Source organism: Nerophis ophidion, linkage group LG01 (assembly GCF_033978795.1).
Source record: "Nerophis ophidion isolate RoL-2023_Sa linkage group LG01, RoL_Noph_v1.0, whole genome shotgun sequence".
In the NCBI taxonomy this organism is placed as follows: domain Eukaryota; kingdom Metazoa; phylum Chordata; class Actinopteri; order Syngnathiformes; family Syngnathidae; genus Nerophis; species Nerophis ophidion.
This window is the reverse complement of record NC_084611.1, coordinates 79,208,732-79,228,752: the sequence shown is the minus strand read 5'-3', so window position 1 is coordinate 79,228,752 and position 20,021 is coordinate 79,208,732. Positions and strand designations below refer to the sequence as shown.

Genomic DNA, 20,021 nt, shown 5'->3' with positions numbered 1-20,021 from the left:
AGTAGTAGATTTAAAAAAAACAAAAACTTTTATAATTGTAAAGGACAATGTTTTATCAACTGATTGCAATAATGTAAATTTGTTTTAACTATTAAAAGAACCAAAAATACGACTTATTTTATCTTTGTGAAAACAATGGACACAGTGTGTTGTCAAGCTTATGAAATGCGATGCAAGTGACACTATTGTTCTTTTTTTATATTTTTATAAATGTCTAATGATAATGTCAATGAGGGACTTTTAATCACTGTTATGCTGAAATGATAACTAATATTGATACTGTTGTTGATAATATTCATTTTTGTTTCACCACTTTTGGTTTGTTCTGTGTCGTGTTTGTGTCTCCTCTCAATTGCTCTGTTTATTGCAGTTCTGAGTGTTGCTGGGTCAGGTTTGTTTTTGGAATTGGATTGCATTGTTGTGGTATTGCTGTGTATTGCTTTGTTGGATTGATAAAAAAAAAAGATAAAATAAAAAAATAAAAAAAATCGATTTAAAAAAAAAAAGAGAATCGATTCTGAATCGCACAACGTGAGAATCACCATTCGTATTCGAATCGATTTTTTCCCACACCCCTAATATTTATATAGCGCTTTTCTCTAGAGACTCAAATCGCTTTTACATAGTAAAACCCAATATCTAAGTTACATTTAAACCAGTGTGGGTGGCACTAGGAGCAAGTGGGTAAAGTGTCATGCCCAAGGACACAATGACACTGACAAGGATGGCGGAAGCGGGGATCGAACATGGAACCCTCCACTTGCTGGCACGGCCACTCTACATTCCTAAAAGTACAAACAAACATACTGTAGGTCATAGTTTTAATTCAAGAGAGGCCATTCTGATGTTTTAGGCCTGTGTTGTATCCTTCTCTTGATACTTCAATGAGGCTTGCGGTATTGTTTAGTCTTTAATAACAAAGTTTACCTATGTCCGATAGACAATAAACAAAATACAAGATTTATGGTGTCAAAGACAGGAATGTTTTAGCTCCCACCTAAGCCAGGCTGCCTCTATGGACTGACTTTTAGAAACATTCGCGGCGGTGAGACCAACATTGTAATATTTACTTGTGACAAGTTTAAAATTTTTAAAAAAAAATCTCGTTACTTCTTCCAGTTGATTCGATCCTTGATCCAACGAAATACTTTAACAGTGTAATGTACGTAATCTAGACCGGAGTTCCCCAATTAGAGTTACAGTAGGACCCAAAAATGGGTTGTGAGTACATTTTTATTGGGCTATCAATTGTTTAAAGGAGGAACTACATTTGTGGTTTGAGCATAAAATGCAGACAAGGGTTGGGAAAAATATAAGCATTGTGATATAATACCACCACTTAAGCTGCACACACGTGGACTAAGTATTTTTGCGACTATACTCCACACCTCGCCACCAGGCCCGCCCCCCTCCCCCTTGAGTAAAGGTGTATGTTTAGGGCGTGAGTATTAGAGCTTTAAGTGCAGGATATGGCAGCCCGTAACAACTAAGTGTGGGTTATAACAGCCCGTGTGTTTTTAGAAGAAGGTGAGGGCTGGAGAACTATAAAAAAACCACACACGCACACTTGGTGGGCAATTTCCCACCTGTGTGTTTAGGCCAAAATGGAAACTGTGATTGCTGATTAAAATGTTTGTTTGATTTTGTTTGACCAGGGAAAGTTATGCGGTTCAACTCGGCCCGGGCGGCGCCTGACGTAAGCCAAGAAGAACACTCGCACAACTTCAGAGTCACCAGCCTGCCGACAGAGACGGGCTTCAGGTAGGTAGACATGTCTCTAACGCACACACACACAATTGGGCCTTATTACAGCTGTAAAAGCGTCTCCGCTGTGCTTGTTTACACAGAAGTTAACAAGGCAGCTAACAATGCTAAAGGCTGCATGTGACTGCACAGCGCAAAGAGACTTTTTACTTTGCTTTAATTGCCATCACTGCTATCTCCCACCATTTTAGTTCCGCAGCACGATAGTCTTGCCAGTTGCCGTCTCAACTAAAGGAAAGTGACGTTTGTTAAAGAGGAACAGCACCTTGTTTGGAAGTTGGCCTATCATTCACAATCCCTTTGTGAGGCAAGCACACATGTATTCTAACTCGTAAATTAATGTTAGCAAAAGTCATCGAACAATGGAGTCCATGGGAGTCACTCTAATCTTATACAGCGCTGTAAGCAACACCCAAAAACTTCCATGAAGGCTTTATATATAAAACGCAATCATAATTAGAGGTGGGAATCTTTCGGCACCTCACGATTTGATTACGATTCAGGAGCTACAGTTGAAAATCGATTATTGATGCATCTTTGATTTATGTATATTGATGCAGTTTTACTTTTATTTTAGTTTCACTGAAACTAAAATCTTTTAAAAAAGTGCATTTGTAATAAACAAATAGTTGAATTAATTTCCATTATGTATATTAAATTATTGGAAGTGTGTGCAAAACTGGAACGTAAGTGCCCTAAAATAAGGAGCTGGTGGCACGCTGCAGTTAGCCCAATTTTCTAGCAGTTTGGATTACTGTATTTAAATAATCGGTTATTAACGTTTATTGCAAAGCATCTAAAAGTTGATTATTTCCCCACCTCTAATCATAATAACAGGGACAAGCGGTAGAAAATGGATGGATGGATATACGCATCTTGCTCATTTTACGCATAAAGCTGCGTATTAATTTCACAAACGCATAACAACATTGCTCTTCCCTTCAACAACATGACTACTAATGAAAGCCATCAAATACTGCTTTAAAAAATGAACTATATGGAGAATGGGATGCAAGTTTTAGAAGCTGTGTGCTAGAGAGATCCAGCTTTAGTGAAACACTAACTATAATCTAGCAGTATTGCTAAGTGCTAAACAAGATATGCAAACTATGAACACAATAAAACAATTACTCACTGTACTATGTCTGCTCTCAATCGGATAATGACATAATTATATTTTCCTGTTTTTTTCATGTCTTTCTCGCCATCTCTTTTAAGTTGACCAACTTCTCGATTTATGGCCACTATCTTCTACTCTGTAATTGAGAGGCATGATTTATAATCTCAAACTAACTTTCACCAACTTAGAGGCAATACAGCAGCTCACTGGCTCAATATGTCAATATAGCAGCATAAGCTGTTACAATTATAATAACAATATCGCTAATCCTTGGTTCTTATTCAGGTCACAAGCTATAAATAGAGTATTGTTGGCCGTTTTTGGATGTGTACGTAGAGGGCTTTATGGGCGGTATAGTGTACCTTCGTTAGCTGCATTGGTAGCCACCTCTTGTATGCCATATTTTACGAATTACAATGCATGAAAAAAGGAAAAAACATGTGTTCTTGTCTTACATAAGGATTGTGAATGATAAGCAAAATTGTAAAATACGTGCAGTTCCCCTTTAACTTTGCTAATGCTGACATTTGACATTTTTGGGGGGGCTACTTTCACACTTACGGTTTGCTTCCTCTGATCAAACCCAGTTTATGTGGGTTCCTGTTCAAACAGAAATAAATCCCAAGCGCATCAAAATGCGTCACAGCATTCATTGTGTAAGTCTGCCAAAATGGCCAAGAGCAGACAAAAAATTGAGTGTGTGTGTTGCAGAGATCGTTCCAGCCTGGAGGAGGTGGTGGAGAAGCAAGCTGACCTGATAGAATATCTGAAGCAGCACAACAGTTTGCTAAGCAGGAGGCTTCTCAACCTCACCGCTCAGCACTGACCCACCACTTTTTAAAGACCACTTCAGGTACACTGGTTTGAACGAGCGACTGACTGGAAATGAAGTCCGCCTGAGCCAACCCCTGCCATGCGCCCTCACCTGAGATGGACACTTAAGGCTGGGAGGGGGAGGAGCTGCACTGAAAGTGGCGGACAGTTATTAAAGAGGTGAGGAGGAGGAGGAGGATTCGCGGGTCACAGATCAGAGGTGAGGTGAGGCGAGGGTTTGGGGGGTAGTTTTATCACTGAGTGTCCCACAGATGCGGCTGCTTGCTACTGGGAGAAACAAACGCGTTTATTATAAGACATCTGCACTGAGAAGAAACAGCTGTGATTTTTTTAGGGGTCAATAAAAGAGTACATATAAATAATGCCGTGATAACACTTTATTTCCTTCTATTTATTTGAATTTGTGTTTTGTATGCTTTAATTTGGCGCAAATAAATCTGGGCTCTCTCTCTCTATCTCGTCTTTTCACACAGCAACAGAACGTGACTTAAGGAAGTTTAAAGGGGACCTATCGTGCAAAACTTTTCTTAAATGTCAGTACTGTTTTTTTTGTATTTGAGATCTGAGGATTGATAATTGATTGAGACATTTATTAGTACAGTACATATTCCGTACAATTGCCCACTAAATGGTAACACCCGAATACGTTTTTTAACTTGTTTAAGTCGGGGTCCGCGTTAATCAATTCATAGTAAACGTCTCGAAAATGTGAAATCAAACCGTTAAGGCAGTGCAGAGATATTTATGAAATAATCCTGCCTTTCTTCAAACTTCCTCCAAACGAGTCGTTTGGAATTTTGTGTGATGTTTTCCAACATGTGACGTCAGCGAATATATCCATATATGGTCAAGATTTACCCCGAAGAGCTTTGCGTAAATCCACCATTTTATAAATAAGTTCCTTTTTTTCCCCCTATCCTCTTGTTGTGGACATACTTGCCAAACCTCCCGATTTTCCCGAGAGACTCCCGAATTTCAGTGCCATCCATCCATCCATCCTTTTTCTACCGCTTATCCCCTTTGGGTTTGCGGGGTACGCTGGAGCCTATCTCAGCTAAATTCGGGCGGAAAGCGCAGTACACCCTGGACAAGTCGCCACCTCATTGGCAGCGGCATAGCTCGGTTGGTAGAGGGGCCGTGCCAGCAACTTGAGGGTTGCAGGTTCGATTCCCGCTTCCGCCATCCTAGTCACTGCCGTTGTGTCCTTGGGCAAGACACTTTACCCACCTGCTCCCAGTGGTACCCACACTGGTTTAAATGTAACTTAGATATTGGGTTTCACTATGAAAAGCGCTTTGAGTCACTAGAGAAAAGCGCTATAAAAATATAATTCACTTCACATCGCAGGGCCAACACAGATAGACAGACAACATTCACACTCACATTCACACACTAGGGCCAATTTTTATATTGCCAATCAACCTATCCCCAGGGGCATGTCTTTGGAAGTGGGAGGATGCTGGAGTACACGGTGGGAACCCACGCAGTCACGGGGAGAACATGCAAACTCCACACAGAAAGATCCTGAGCGCCGGATCGAGCCCATGACCTTCGTATCGTGAGGAACCCCTCGTTCAACGTGCTGACGCTTCATCATTATCTGATCATAATTATTTATAATATAATGATTAAAGGCCTACTGAAATGAGATTTTCTTATTTAAACGGGGATAGCAGGTCCATTTTATGTGTCATACTTGATCATTTTGCGATATTGCCATATTTTTGCTGAAAGGATTTAGTAGAGAACATCCACGATAAAGTTCGCAACTTTTGGTCGCTAATAAAAAAGGCTTGCCTGTACCGGAAGTAGCAGACGATGTGCGCGTGACGTCACGGGTTGTAGGGCTCCTTGCATCTTCACATTGTTTATAATCATAGCCTCCAGCAGCAAGAGCATTCGGACCGAGAAAGTGACAATTTCCCCATTAATTTGAGCGAGGATTAAAGATTCGTGGATGAGGAAATTTAGAGTGAAGGACTAGGAGAGAAAAAAAAAAGGCAATTGCAGTGGGAGCGATTCAAATGTTATTAGACACATTTACTAGGATAATTCTGGAAAATCCCTTATCTGCCTATTGTGTTGCTAGTGTTTTAGTGAGATTAAATAGTACCTGAAAGTCAGAGGGGTGTGGCCACGGGTGTGTTGACTGCGAGTGTCTCTGAGGGAAGTCACGCAGCTGCAGCAGGACGGAAGCTCCACTGATGTCTCCGGTAAGACCCGACTTATTACCACAATTTTCTCACCTAAAACTGCCGGTTGACCGCTCTGTTCCATAGTAAAGCTTCACCTTCGGGAATTTTAAACAAGGAAACACCGGCTGTGTTTGTGTGGCTAAAGGCTAAAAGCTTCCCACCTCCATCTTTCTACTTTGACTTCTCCATTATTAATTGAATAAATTGCAAAAGATTCAGCAACACAGATGTCCAAAATACTGTGTAATTATGCGATTAAAGCAGAATACTTATAGCTTGGATCAGGCTGGAAAATAATGTCCGCTACAACCCGAGACGTCAAACGCACGCGTCATCATACTGCGACGTTTTCAACACGACACTTCGCAGGAAATTTAAAATTACAATTTAGTTAACTAAAAATTGGCATGTGTTGCAATGTTAATATTTCATCATTGATATATAAACTATCAGACTGCGTGGTCGGTAGTAGTGGGTTTCAGTAGGCCTTTAAGGCTTGCAAAGACACATTTTTTTGTCAGCGAGCCTTCTTCCAGCATGCACTGTTTCATGTGACTCTCGTCTCTCATGTGACTCTTGACACTCTTGTGACTCTCACCCTTCCGGTGGCGGCGATGACCAAGAAGAACGCGGAGTTGGAATATAATTACAATACTTTATGTACATATTTATATACATATTTATATAATATGTAACTACAAGCTCCATTCACAGACAATCCCATTGCTTTTATGATGAGTGGTCGAGCGAGTCAAAAGCCGGAAAAAAAATTAAAAAAAAATTTTTTTATTTAATTTTTTTTGTGGTGGCCGTAATTCTTTCGTGGCGGGCCGCCACAAATAAGTTAATGTGTGGGAAACCTTGATATATATATATATACATATATATATATATATATATGAACGTGTGGGAAAAATCACAAGACTACTTCATCTCTACAGAACTGTTTCATGAGGGGTTCCCTCAATTGTCAGGAAAATCTCCTGACGATTGAGGGAACCCATCTCCCGAATTCGGAGGTCTCAAGGTTGGCAAGTATAGTTGTGGGACAGACTGGCTCCTAAATGCACATGCATCCTCCGCATGTTGCCATTTCTAATCCAAATTAACGTATAGTTTGAACTTAAATCTGTCAATTTGTTATGGAAGTGTTTAAAACTAAAACATGGCTGACGTGGAGAAGACTCAGTTGAAGTGGAGACGTGAATAAGACTGCCCACAAAACAGCGCATCCTGAAGAGAAACAGCTAGGGCTTTGAAAAAGGTTTATAAATTATAATACTGTATATACAACATACCTTGAGAAAACAAGGACGTCTTCGAAAAAAATCTTTAAGCTCTACTTTTCTTTTTCGGTTGAAGTTGTCGCTCGCTTGTTAGGGCTTCATTTCAATGCAGCGAACATGGAAGTCATCACCTTGAGCCTCTGCTGTGATTCCTTTTAGCCTCCGCGTCCATTTCTCCACAGGGGAGAGATTAGCGTTTTTGTTTTTTTATGATATCTTTGACCATGTGACCCCGGTAACTGCAGGTGTCACGCAGCCAACGCCATGAATTAGGCTCGAAACAGGCACATTCGTAACAGCATGTAATATTTACATGTTTTGCTCATTTAAAGCATACGGCGACGTATTTACTCCAGAGACACATTACAACGTTCGTTATTTCCTTCAACATCCTTATATTTTTTAGCCTCAATATACGGAGGATGAGCGACTAGTTTTACAAGCTGACTGACAAGCAGATCCAGCTAATAGCAATATACAAACCCCGTTTCCATATGAGTTGTGAAATTGTGTTGGATGTAAATATAAACGGAATACAATTATTTGAAAATCATTTTCAACCCACATTCAGTTGGATATTCAACAAAGACAACATATTTGATGTTCAAACTGATAAACCTTTTTTTTTTTTTTCAAATAATCGTTAACTTTAGAATTAGATGCCAGCAACACGTGACAAAGAAGTTGGGAAAGGTGGCAATAAATACTGATAAAGTTGAGGAATGCTCATCAAAACACTTATTTGGAACATCCCACAGGTGTGCAGGCTAATTGGGAACAGGTGGGTTCCATAATTGGCACCCACCTGTTCATGCTCAGTCTTTCACAAGAAAGGGGTCTTCGTTGTTGTATTTTAGGCTTCATAATGCGCCACATGTTTTCAATGGGAGACAGGTCTGGACTACAGGCAGGCCAGTCTAGTACCCGCACTCTTTTACTATGAAGTTACGCTGTTGTAACACGTGGCTTGGCATTGTCTTGCTGAAATAAGCAGGGGGTGTACATGATAACGTTGCTTGGATGGCAACATATGTTGCTCCAAAACCTGTATGTACCGTTCAGCACTAATGGTGTCTTCACAGATGTGTAAGTTACCCATGCCTTGGGCACTAATACACCCCCATACCATCACAGATTCTGGCTTTTTAACTTTGCGCCTATAACAATCCGGGTGGTTATTTTACTCTTTGTTCAGGAGGACACAGTTTCCAATAACAATTTGGAATGTGGACTCGTCAGACCACAGAACACTTTTCCACTTTGCACTAGTCCATCTTAGATGATCTCGGGCCCAGAGAAGCCGGCGGCATTTCTGGATGTTGTTGATAAATGGCATTTGCTTTGCATAGTAGAGGTTTAACTTGCACTTACAGATGTAGCGACCAACTGTATTTAGTGACAGTGGTTTTTTTTAAGTGTTCCTGAGCCCACGTGGTGATGTCCTTTAGAGATTGATGTCTTTTTTGATACAGTGCCGTCTGAGGAATCGAAGGTCACGGTCATTCAATGTTGGTTTCCGGCCATGCCGCTTACATGGAGTGACTTCTCCAGATTCTCTGAACCTTTGGATGATATTATGGAGCGTAGATGTTGAAATCCCTAAATTTCTTGCACTTGCACTTTGAGAAACGTTGTTCTTAAACTGTTTGACTATTTGCTCACGCAGTTGTGGACAAAGGGGTGTACCTCCCCCCATCCTTTCTTGTGAAAGACTGAGCATTTTTTGGGAAGCTGTTTTTATACCCAATCATGGCACCCACCTGTTCCCAATTAGCCTGCACACCTGTGGGATGTTCCAAATACGTTTTTCATGAGCATTCCTCAACTTTATCAGTATTTATTGCCACCTTTCCCAACTTCTTTGTCACGCGTTGTCATCAAATTCTAAAGTTAATCATTATTTGCAAAAAAAACATGTTTATCAGTTTGAACATCAAATATGTTGTCTTTGTAGCGTATTCAACTGAATATGGGTTGAAAATTATTTGCAAATCATTGTATTCTGTTTATATTTACATCTAACACGATTTCTCAACTCGTATGGAAACGGAGTTTGTAAAAACTGTGGCTATAATTTTTTTTAAATCACTTACTGTACAATGTCTGCTCTTCCTGGAATGCCGACTGATTGATTGTTCATATTTTCCCGTTCAGATGAAGAATAATTCATAATCCTCACGCAGGTAAAAAAAACAAAAAAAAAGTGCAAACAAGTGTCTTTTTCATTCAAGTTGACCAACTTCTCTGTTATGGCCAATATTTTCTACTTTACAGGTGAGAAGCACCTAATCTTACTTTCACCAACTCAGAGGCGATGCAGCAGCAGCTCAATATGTCAGTATAGCAACGTAAGCTACTTAGCGCTCAGTTACCACGGTGCAATTAAAAGTAGTTCCTCCGCGTTAGCGCTTATCGCAACAATACCGCCAATACTTGTAATGACATGTAAATGGAGTATTGTTGGCGTTTTTTGAAAATATTTTTAGAGGGCTTTATGCGGCGAATAGTGCACTCCAATTCGCTGGCACCTCGTACTTGCCATATTTTACGACTTGGAATCCATAAAAAAAGAAAAATATGTGTTCTTGTCCATATAGGGATTGTGAATGATAGGCAAAATTCCAAAAAAGTGCAGTTCCCCTTTAAGATGTGTGTCATAGGTCTACCGTCCAAAGGCAAAACCTAGTAACTCACTTCTAGCTGATTTTGAGAAAACAAAGGAAAACCAATCTATCTTGATGCTGTCTTACAAAGATCTACAAAGTCATCAAACGTATAGATGTTTTCTTGAGCTTTCATTTTCTTGCCAATTGAGCCATGGATTGAATCTGCTCTCATGAACTTGTGCCCTTTCTCCAGATATTTTATCACAATCTCGGGTGGGCCCCTTTCTGCGTTTGCACATTGGGCAAGAGCCGTGTACAGCGTCCAGTTTTTATTTTGACCTCCACAGTTATCTCCCCAAAAGAGTATGCAAGGGGAAGAATCAAGAACAATACATTTAATGAAGGTGCTTGCAACGTCCTGGGCCAATCTTCCAAATATCCCCTCGTGCCATAATATCACATAATCAGGTTGACCGTCGGCCCCCATTCGTGCAAATGTCTCATTGAAGACAATAAGGCGACCGACAAAGAAGCTCCGATTGGTCCCTTGAGATACTAGGTTTTTCTGTTGTATCTACGCTGTTATGTGGTAGTTGCTAGGTCCTGCCATGCGCGTAACAGCTTACTTACGGACCAAATTACAATATCGCATACACTAATGTAGTGCATATCACCTAGGAACTCCAAAATTATTATCAGCTCAGTTTTGACCAAAATTGAGTTACTGGGTTTTTACCTCTGGACGGGAGCGGTGACAACTAAATGTAACATCTGAAAAAATACCTAATATATAATGAAAAAAAGCCGAGCAACAAATGAGACTAGTTTTCTAACACAATAGTTACAGAATACACTTAAACATTTTTTATTAAAAGGATTAAAACATACTGAATAAACATTAGAAGTGCATACAATGCATTATATATAAACACTCTTTGGGTCCGCAGCTTTTTTAATTAAGACTTTTTGCTTGTTTTTGTTCCTTCGGACTTCCGCTCCCCCCTCGGATTTTTGGTTCATTGAAGAGGAAGACAAGGTGCTGGGACAAAACACGATTGTCTCTTGTGGCGTTTGCGTCAGGCCGTGGTTCCCCTTTTGTTGTTCTTAGTTTCATGGGATCCCACTAGTGATGTTTGGACTACATATTTGCTGCTGGGAAAAAAAAAAAAAATCTGATTATAAGCGAGTAACAACAATAGAGGTAAAGTTCATGGTTAAGTGTGCGTGTACAGAACAGAAGTCTCAAGCATTCCTGTGGCGCCTAATCCTTCCCCTGCGTCGTTATCCAGATTTATGTCCGAGTGGGGCGGGAGGTCAAATGCACACCTCTGCCTCTAATCACACGCACACCTACTTAAGCGCCACCTGCTTGTTCATTCATGTAGCACTTGAAAAGCATGTCAACAACATGGCCTTACCAGGTCAGGGGAAGGGGACCCTGGAGTGGAGAGGCAGGCAGCGTCTGTGCAGGCAAAAGTGCCTGTGGTACTTTCTCCTCAGGTTCATGAAATCTAAAAGGAAGGAGCGTGTGGGCATTAATGACACGGGTATAAATGAGCAACACCCCCGCCCCAAGGGCCAGCATTTTCCCGACCTAACACATGATTATTTCCAAACGAACCCTAATAAATCCACTCGGACTCCTACGGTTCACAGGCTGCAGGCCAAGCCCAGGAAGAGCATAAAGTGCCAGATGACTTTATGACTCCTTCCTCCTCCTCCTCCTCTTCTTCGCCTTTAGGGGAGGGGGAGCACCCCATGCCTGGGGGTATGCTTCTCTCTTTACATTTGGCACTGCTACTCCATGTCATGTTGATAGAAGCTTGGGTATTTGCATGGCATCTATAACACCGAGATTAACAAAAGCACCTTCCAGCAGCCTGCAGACAAAAGGGGGGCTCACTGGGGCCTCTGTGTGGGTGCGTGTGTGGCATCCCCCGGTACCTCCCTCCTCCATCTTCTCCTCCCTCCACCCTCCATCCATCCTCACATGAACCCAATCATGACCTTAAGGCCTGCACATCGTGTCCACAATGGACAATCACACCTGTTGAGGTATAGTGCAGTGGGTCTCAAATGGGGGTACTTGAAGGTATGCCAAAGGGTACGTGAGATTTTTTTTTAAATATTCTAAAAATAGCAACGATTAAAAAAATCCTTCATAAATATATTTATTGAATAATTCTTCAACAAAATATGAATGTAAGTTCATAAACTGTGAAAAGAAATGCATCAATGGAATATTCAGTGTTGACAGCTAGATTTTTTGTGGACATGTTCCATAAATATTGATGTTAAAGATTTTTTTTTTTTGTGAAGAAATGTTTAGAATGAAGTTGATGAATGGATCTCTATTACAATCCCCAAAGAGGGCACTTGATGATTACTTCTATGTGTAGAAATCTGTATTTATATTTGAATCACTTGTTTATTTTTCAACAAGTTTTTAGTTATTTTTATATATATTTTTTTCCAAATAGTTCAAGAAAGACCACTACAAATGAGCAATATTTTGCGCTGTTATACAATATAATAAATCAGAAACTGATGACATAGTGCTGTATTTTACTTCTTTGTCTCTTTTTTTTCAACCCAAAAATCCTTTGCTCTGATTAGGGGGTACTTGAATTACAAAAATGTTCACAGGGGGTACATCACTGAAAAAAGGTTGAGTGTATGCAAATGCACTTGAGGTTTTTCTTTCTTTTTTTTTTACTCAATGTTGCTTGATTACTCGTGAAAATACATGTCTTACCTCGCGAAATTATTTTTTCCTTTCAAAATAAAGCGCCATTTATTTAATCAGGCGAATAAACGAATGTTCACTTGTACGACCTTTCGCGATCAAGCTTGAACGCACCAAAGATTATAATGGCTGGCAGGCGGGACTTCTTTTTTTTTTAACCAAACCTACAAATAACAGTTTAAAATGAGTTAATTATCAGTGTGTTCTAATTGAGCATATATTGTAGCTCCACTAGTTTACAAAAACTTTCCGTGTATTCAGCTTTTCTCTTTTGTAGAATTTGATATTTACTTCGTTGGTGGTGGAGTTTGAACGCACCCAACGATGCGGAGGACTTGACGGGTCACACTTGGTAAGGCAGTGGTTCTCAACCTTTTTTCAGTGATGTACCCCCTGTGAAAATTTTTTTAATTCAAGTAATCAGAGCAAAGCATTTTTGGTTGAAAAAAAGAGATACAGCACTATGTCATCAGCTTCTGATTTATTAAATTGTATAACAGTGCAAAATATTGCTCAATTGTAGTGGTCTTTCTTGAACTATTTAGAAAAAAAGATATAAAAATAACTAAAAGTCCAGGGTGTACCCCGCCTTCCGCCCGATTGTAGCTGAGATAGGCGCCAGCACCCCCCGCGACCCCGAAAGGGAATAAGCGGTAGAAAATGGATGGATGGACTAAAAGCTTATTCAAAAATAAACAAGTGATTCAATTATAAATACAGATTTCTACACAGAAGTAATCATCAACTTAAAGAGCCCTCTTTGGGGATTGTAATAGAGATCCATCTGGATTCATGAACTTAATTCTAAGCATTTCTTCACAAAAAATGAAATCTTTAACATCAATATTTATGGAACATGTCCACAAAACATCTAGCTGTCAACACTCAATATTGCATTGTTGCATTTCCTTTTACAGTTTATCAACTTACATTCATTATTTGTTAAAGTATTATTCAATAAAAATATTTATAAAGGGTTTTTGAATTGTTGCTATTTTTAGAATATGTTAAAAAAAATCTCACGTACCCCTTTGCATACCTTCAAGTACCCCCAGGGGTACACGTACCCCCATTTGAGATCCACTGTGGTAAGGTATCGCGTAAATTCTGTAAATAGTCACCAGATAGCGATTTTATTTGCTGATTTTTTACAAACACCTTTTAGTATTTGTATATTATTACCTAATTGGATATATTTAATGGTCAAAAACGATTTTTGCTAACGTGAGTTGTGGTTGGCAAAGGTCTAAATCGGTTTTTAAGCTAACCAAAAGTGCTTAAAGTGTGTGTGTTTTGTACTGACGTGCGATACAACTAATTTTCTTTCCCATCCGATATTCAGGCTGGTATTGGCGATAACGAATAGAAATTAATACTTTGTGCAAATGCACTTAATGTGTCTGGTAAAATTAAAAAAAATGTATGTATTTTAAGTGGGAATCATTTTCATAATGATGAAAATCACAGGATGAAACAAAAGATTAATGATGGCGATATTTTGCGCTGAATTCTGTGTCTTATTTATATTCAACTCTGTATTTATTTATATTCAACTCTGTATGTATTGTCTCCAAATAACGTACAATAAAAAAATACATAAACTTGCCGTTTTAGAATACTTAGTGACTTATTTTAATTGTTAGTCATTTTCTTGCTTGCGCATTGCGTACTTACTTAGGCGGAAGAAAAAGTAGTTCCCACCAATAACGTTTCATTTTGAAAAAAAATCTCAGGGATTTAGTTCATTTTCACTGTGTTTCCTGTTAATGGTATACCTTGGTATCGAAAGTATCGATATTTTGATCTGTAAACCGATATTAAAGCACAAAGTTTGGCGGTATCGATATTTCTGTATCGATGAATACGTTGACACCTGTTGGAGCTTCATGGGGAAGGAGGGGAGTGCAGGTAAGATGCTTACCTGGCCTGGCGGAGGAGACTGGGACTACCACAGTCGTGAGTAAAACCAGGAACAAGGTGAGCAGGTAGAGCAGGTTGAAGATCCTCATGATGATGAATGATAGTGTTTTTCTTGTCCTTTTAGGAGTCAACAGGAGGGAGGTCCTGCTTAATGATGCTCACTCACTGCTCTTTTAGCCCAGAAGGACGGATGAGATACGAGGCAGTGCAGGGTGAGAATCCAGGACAGCCCCCCACCCCCTACCCCCGTCAAGAATTAGCCCACCAAAGGTCTCGAGTGTGTCCCAGGAGCGTGTCCGCAGTGTGTCCAATGGGGATTGTCTTCGTGACTTGAGAGCAAAGTGACAAAGGTGACTCTTCCCCCCACCGTCTTTATACTGGCTTTTGGGGGGGTGGGATAAGGGTGGGCAACCCCCCCCCCCCACACACACACACACACCCACACACCACCCCTTCACACGCACGCACACACAAGCATTGCACATATTGACCCCACATGTAGAGGGTAATACAAATGACAGGAAGCCCCCTCCTGACCCTGCGACTACCCCTTGAACACACACACTCACCATGAGAAGATGTGTGTGTGTATGTGTGTGCGCATCATATACAGTATTTAAAGATGGTGGCTTTTTTTGTATTTTGTGGTCCTGCCAGGACCACCGCCCCCGCCCCCGCACTGAAAGCACACACATCTGAGGGTGTGGGTGGTTTTTGAATAGGGTGGGGGGGGACATAATGCAAAATGCGGCAGGGATGAAAGAGATATTCTGGGATGAACCGTATCCAAAAATCTTCTTCGGAGGCCGTCTTCCTGTCCTGCGTGTGTCTTCTGTCTTTCGGGCGCACATAACTTAGGGACCCTTTGTCGTGCATCAATTTTAGGATTCAGGATGCACGCTAGGTTCGGGTTGATTAAACGATATCAATATGTATCGCGATAGACACGTAATCGATATCAAAAGAAAATGTGTTTTTTTATGTGTGTATATGTATATATTGGGTCCGCGAATCTTTGGGTGTCCCACGATTCGATTCAATATCGATTCTTGGGGTGGCGATTCGATAATATATCGATTTTTTTCGATTCAACGCGGCTCTCGATTCAAAAACGATATTTTTCCGATTCAAAAGGATTCTGTATTCATTCAATACTTAGGATTTCAGCAGGATCTACCCCAGTCTGCTGACATGCTAGCAGAGTAGAATATTTTTCAAAAAAAGCTTTTATAATTGTAAAGGACAATGTTTTATCAACTGATTGCAATAATGTACATTTGTTTTAACTATTAAACGAACCAAAAATACGACTTATTTTATCTTTGTGAAAACATTGGACACAGTGTGTTGTCAAGCTTATGAGATGCGATGCAAGTGTAAGCCACTGTGACACTATTGTTCTTTTTTATTTTATATATATATATATATATATATATATATATATATATATATATATATATATGTATTGTACTGCGAAATCCACTGATAAAAGTTTCAATCAATCCATCAATCAATCAATCAGAGTGGCTCGTACATGCACGTGCATCCTGCGCCGTTGCCATTTCAAATACAACGCAGCGTACAGTTCTAACTTAATCTGTCAGTAGACTACAAATGGAAGTGCTAAAAACTACAACAAAGATCGCAGGGAAAAGACAAAGCGGAAGTGGAGGCACGTAAATAAGACCACCCACAAAACAGCGCATCCTGAAGAGACGGTCAGAAAGAGGCTCTAAAACATAATCAATGCAAAATCTTGACCTAAGAACCACTACTCGGTGACCTAGTTGTTAGTGTTAGTTTCCGCCCTTAGATCGGTAGGTTGCAAGTTCAAACCCCAGTCAAGTCATACCAAAGACTATAAAAATGGGACCCATTTGCTCCCTGCTTGGCACTCAACATCAAAGGTTGGAATTGGTGGTTAATTCACCAAAAATGATTTCCGGGCGCGGCACCGCTGCTGCCCACTTCTCCCCTCACTTCCCAGGGGGTGAACAAGGGGATGGGTCAAATGCAGAGGACAAATTTCACCACACGTAATGTGTGTGTGACTACCAGTGGTACTTTAACTTAACTTGACTCTAACTATTACATGTTATGTAGACCAGTGGTCCCCAACCACCAGGCCGCAGAATTTTTTTAAATTCATTTTTATAAAAAAAACTAAATAAATAAATGTTTTATTTTTTTATTTTTTATTAAATCAACATAAAAACACAATATACACTTACAATTAGTGCACCAACCACAAAACCCTCAAATTTTCATGACAAAAACGTCCCTTTTTCATGACAAAGAAAAAAAAAATATATATGGATTCTCCGCCGCCCCCCCTCCCTCTCGTTTGGTTCAGGTGTGCTGATTTGCAATTGTCTGCAGCTTTGTCGCTGCGTGGGTGTGCTACGCCCAGCGCCAGCATGGGCGTGTCTGGGTGCGCAGCCAGAGGACGAACTTGGAAACTCAGCTGCTGTAGAAAAGCGGGTTAGAGTCTGCGCCGTGACACAGTCATGATAATAAAACCTTCAAAATGATTCATGATGAAAATATTACATTTATCTGTAATTAATTGCAATTAATTTTGAATTAACTATGAACAGACTGTGATTGATCGCGATAGAATATTTTAATCGTTTGACAGGCCTAGTTCCAACACATTGCTTGTAGTTTACCCCCACTTTCTTTTAAAAACATTGGGGTAGCGTTGAGGTGGATGCAGTACACTGTAGAGCTGTGATTTGTGTGGGTTGATGAGAGATAATGAAAGATCAACATCACATCATCCATACCTCTGCAAATGTTAACAAGGAAGTGAGGACGTGGGTGCAAGGACAAATGAGGTTTCTTAGACAGTTGCACATAGACAAATTCCCTTAGCGTAAGCAACGACAGTTCCCTGAAATGTGCTGAAATTTAAGAAGTTGCGAGTACGCCCATAATTTAGAGGGAATGATTGAATTTACGTGGATTGACATGATTGCAAAATCCTGGAGGGTTTAATTACTGACTTACTTGTGGGATACTTGCATACAACCAAAACACACACCTAGTGTGTGTTTTGGGGTCGCGGGGGGCGCTGGCGCCTATCTTAGCTACAATCGGGCGGAAGGTGGGGTACACCCTGGTAAGTATTTTATTCTTTTTAATAACATTGTTATTCTAAAGCTAACCAATAATAAATATAATACTTCTTACCCTTAATGCGACTTCTTTAACAGGTGCGATAGAAAACGGATTGTTGGATTAAAATGCATGAGAATGTTTTATAATTTGAACGTTATTTTTAACACTGTGATTACCAGCGGAATTATGAATTACTAATTGTGTTAAGCAATGTCAGCTAAGATTTATCTGAGAGCCAGATGCAGTCATCAAAAGAGCCACATCTGGCTCTAAAGCCATAGGTTCCCTACCCCTGATATATAGTAAAGATCGGTTGCTGTCCGGTTGGAAAGTCATGAATCAGTCGCTTGTAGATCTACTACAAAATATGGCCGCTCTAATCTTGCGAGATTTCTGTGATGACGTGATAAGAGCGCATCCAAAAGCCACACAAAAGTTTTTTACACGACAATTCATCCTTATAAGTGTCAAGGGAACGCCACTTAAAGGGGTACTGCACTCTTTTTAGAATGTTGCCTATTGTTCACAATCATTATGACGGATGTATTTTTTTAATGCATTCGAAATGGTAAATAAATAAAGTATTCAAGCTTTTACACTGAAGATGCTGTTTAGTTTACGTGGTGGCACTTTATTGTATCTTGCACTTGAGTTATAACACCTCTACTTGATGCACAGCTTGCTTGCTGTCTTTCTCCATATTTAATTGTTGCAAACGGAGGAAACAACAGTAACTACCTGGTCGCTATTCCTAAAGTGTTTTGTTTACATCTTTTCTTTAAGGAATTGCAATGCCTTGAAGTTGATACTTCTACAATTTGCTCATAATTACTACAGGCACGGTCAGTTTTGTATGTGCCAAATAAAAAATAAACACATGACCTTCTGACGTCATACACGTAATTTTCTTTTCACCATGCGAAGCTTCCATCTGCATCGAATTTCTCGCCTTGGTGCCGCTATTTTGAGACTCTAATGCAGGGGTAGGTAACCTATGGCTCTAGAGCCAGATGTGGCTCTTTTGATGACTGCATCTGGCTCTCGGATAAATCTGAGCTGACGTTGCTTAAAACGATAAGTAATGAATAATTCCACTTGTAATCACAGTGTTAAGAATAATTTAAAAAACTTAAAACATTCTCATGCATTTTTAATCCATCCATTTTCTACCGCACCTGTTCAAGAAGTTGCGTTAATGGTAAGAAGTTATTTATTTATTATTGGTTAGTATGTGGATTGCCCTCCTGGGGGTTCTTCGGACCACCAAGCACCGACATGAGAGCCTGTTTCAGGGTTTCAATATTGTTTTATTCTTCAATAAGTCTCTCAGTTGCTTTCCAGCAATTGTATTTCCAGCCCCAACCCCGTCTCTCCTTCTGGCTGCTGCTTATAACAGAGCGACAGGTGATTAGATAACAAGGCCCAGGTGGGCCATGTACACACCTGTCGCTGATTTTGAAGCCGGTCCTGGCACACCCCAGTTCGCTGCAGGCCTGCAGGCCACGCCCCCTCCACAGTTAGCTTTAGAGTAACAATGTTATTACAAAGAATAAGAGACCTATTATACTCTAGAAATGTTGGCCTTACTTAAAAATGCACGTGTTTAGTTGTGTTCTGTGTTAAAATAAATATTATATGGCTCTTACGGAAATATGTTTTAAAATATTTGGCTTTTTGGCTCTCTCAGCCAAAAAGGTTCCCGACCCCTGTTCTAATGCATGGTGAATGTAATGCAGTTGTTGTATTGAAGTGGGAATAGCAAACTTCCTGTTGATTTTAGTTGGGGGCGGTCAGTGTATGGAATATAGGTCTCAGTGAGACCTATATTGAGGTTTTTGTTTCATGTGTGTATGACAGTCCTACAGTTTTGTCTGAGCAGAAAGCCACCATTTTGTGACAACAGCAGCAGCACAATGGTTCTTTGCCGGCTCATAAAATCCAAACCGGGGTAGTAATTAAAACTCTTTCTTTAACTTTTAAACAGAAGGGTTCAATCTCTCTTCTGTGCTTATTTGAAACCGAAACGACAAACGGCCTCAGAGGGGATAATGTTTGAACAACTGCAACATTTTTTAGCCAACTTTTGTATTGAAGTGGGAATAGCAAACTTCCGGTTGATTTTAACCGGGGGACCTCAGTGGATGAAATATAGGTCTAACTACGTAGTGGTTTTTGTTTCATGTTTCTACTACATCCCTACTGGAAGTTACAGACAGTTTTGGCTTTGTGTTCTTCCTAGGGGGCGCTAGAGCGCACTTTTGAGTTGGTCAGGGGAGGCAGGTGATATATTTATATATATATATATATATATATATATATATATATATATATATATATATATATATATATATATATATATATATATGTATATATATATATAATATATATATATAATACATATATATATATATATATATATGTATATATATA

General features: G+C 39.8%; 2 protein-coding genes across 5 annotated transcripts in view; one reads left to right on the top strand and one right to left on the bottom strand.

Moving 5' to 3' along the window:
- The window catches only part of tmem192 (transmembrane protein 192), a 37,561-nt gene extending 33,392 nt beyond the window's left edge, over positions 1-4,169 (top strand). For all 4 annotated transcript variants that reach the window (XM_061912437.1, XM_061912428.1, XM_061912421.1 and 1 more), the window contains exons 5-6: positions 1,656-1,761; positions 3,596-4,169. In XM_061912437.1, the coding sequence (XP_061768421.1) occupies positions 1,656-1,761; positions 3,596-3,710 (221 nt within the window). In that variant the 3' untranslated portion in view covers positions 3,711-4,169. The remainder of the gene's footprint in view (positions 1-1,655; positions 1,762-3,595) is intronic.
- A 6,535-nt stretch (positions 4,170-10,704) lies between these two features.
- Positions 10,705-14,798, bottom strand: apela (apelin receptor early endogenous ligand). The gene is made up of 3 exons (XM_061882689.1): positions 14,473-14,798; positions 11,224-11,316; positions 10,705-10,957 (listed from the first exon to the last, which is right to left on the bottom strand). The coding sequence occupies exons 1-2, from the start codon at positions 14,558-14,560 to the stop codon at positions 11,228-11,230; spliced, it is 177 nt and encodes a 58-aa protein (XP_061738673.1). The 5' UTR covers positions 14,561-14,798; the 3' UTR covers positions 10,705-10,957; positions 11,224-11,227.
- Positions 14,799-20,021: the final 5,223 nt, after the last annotated feature.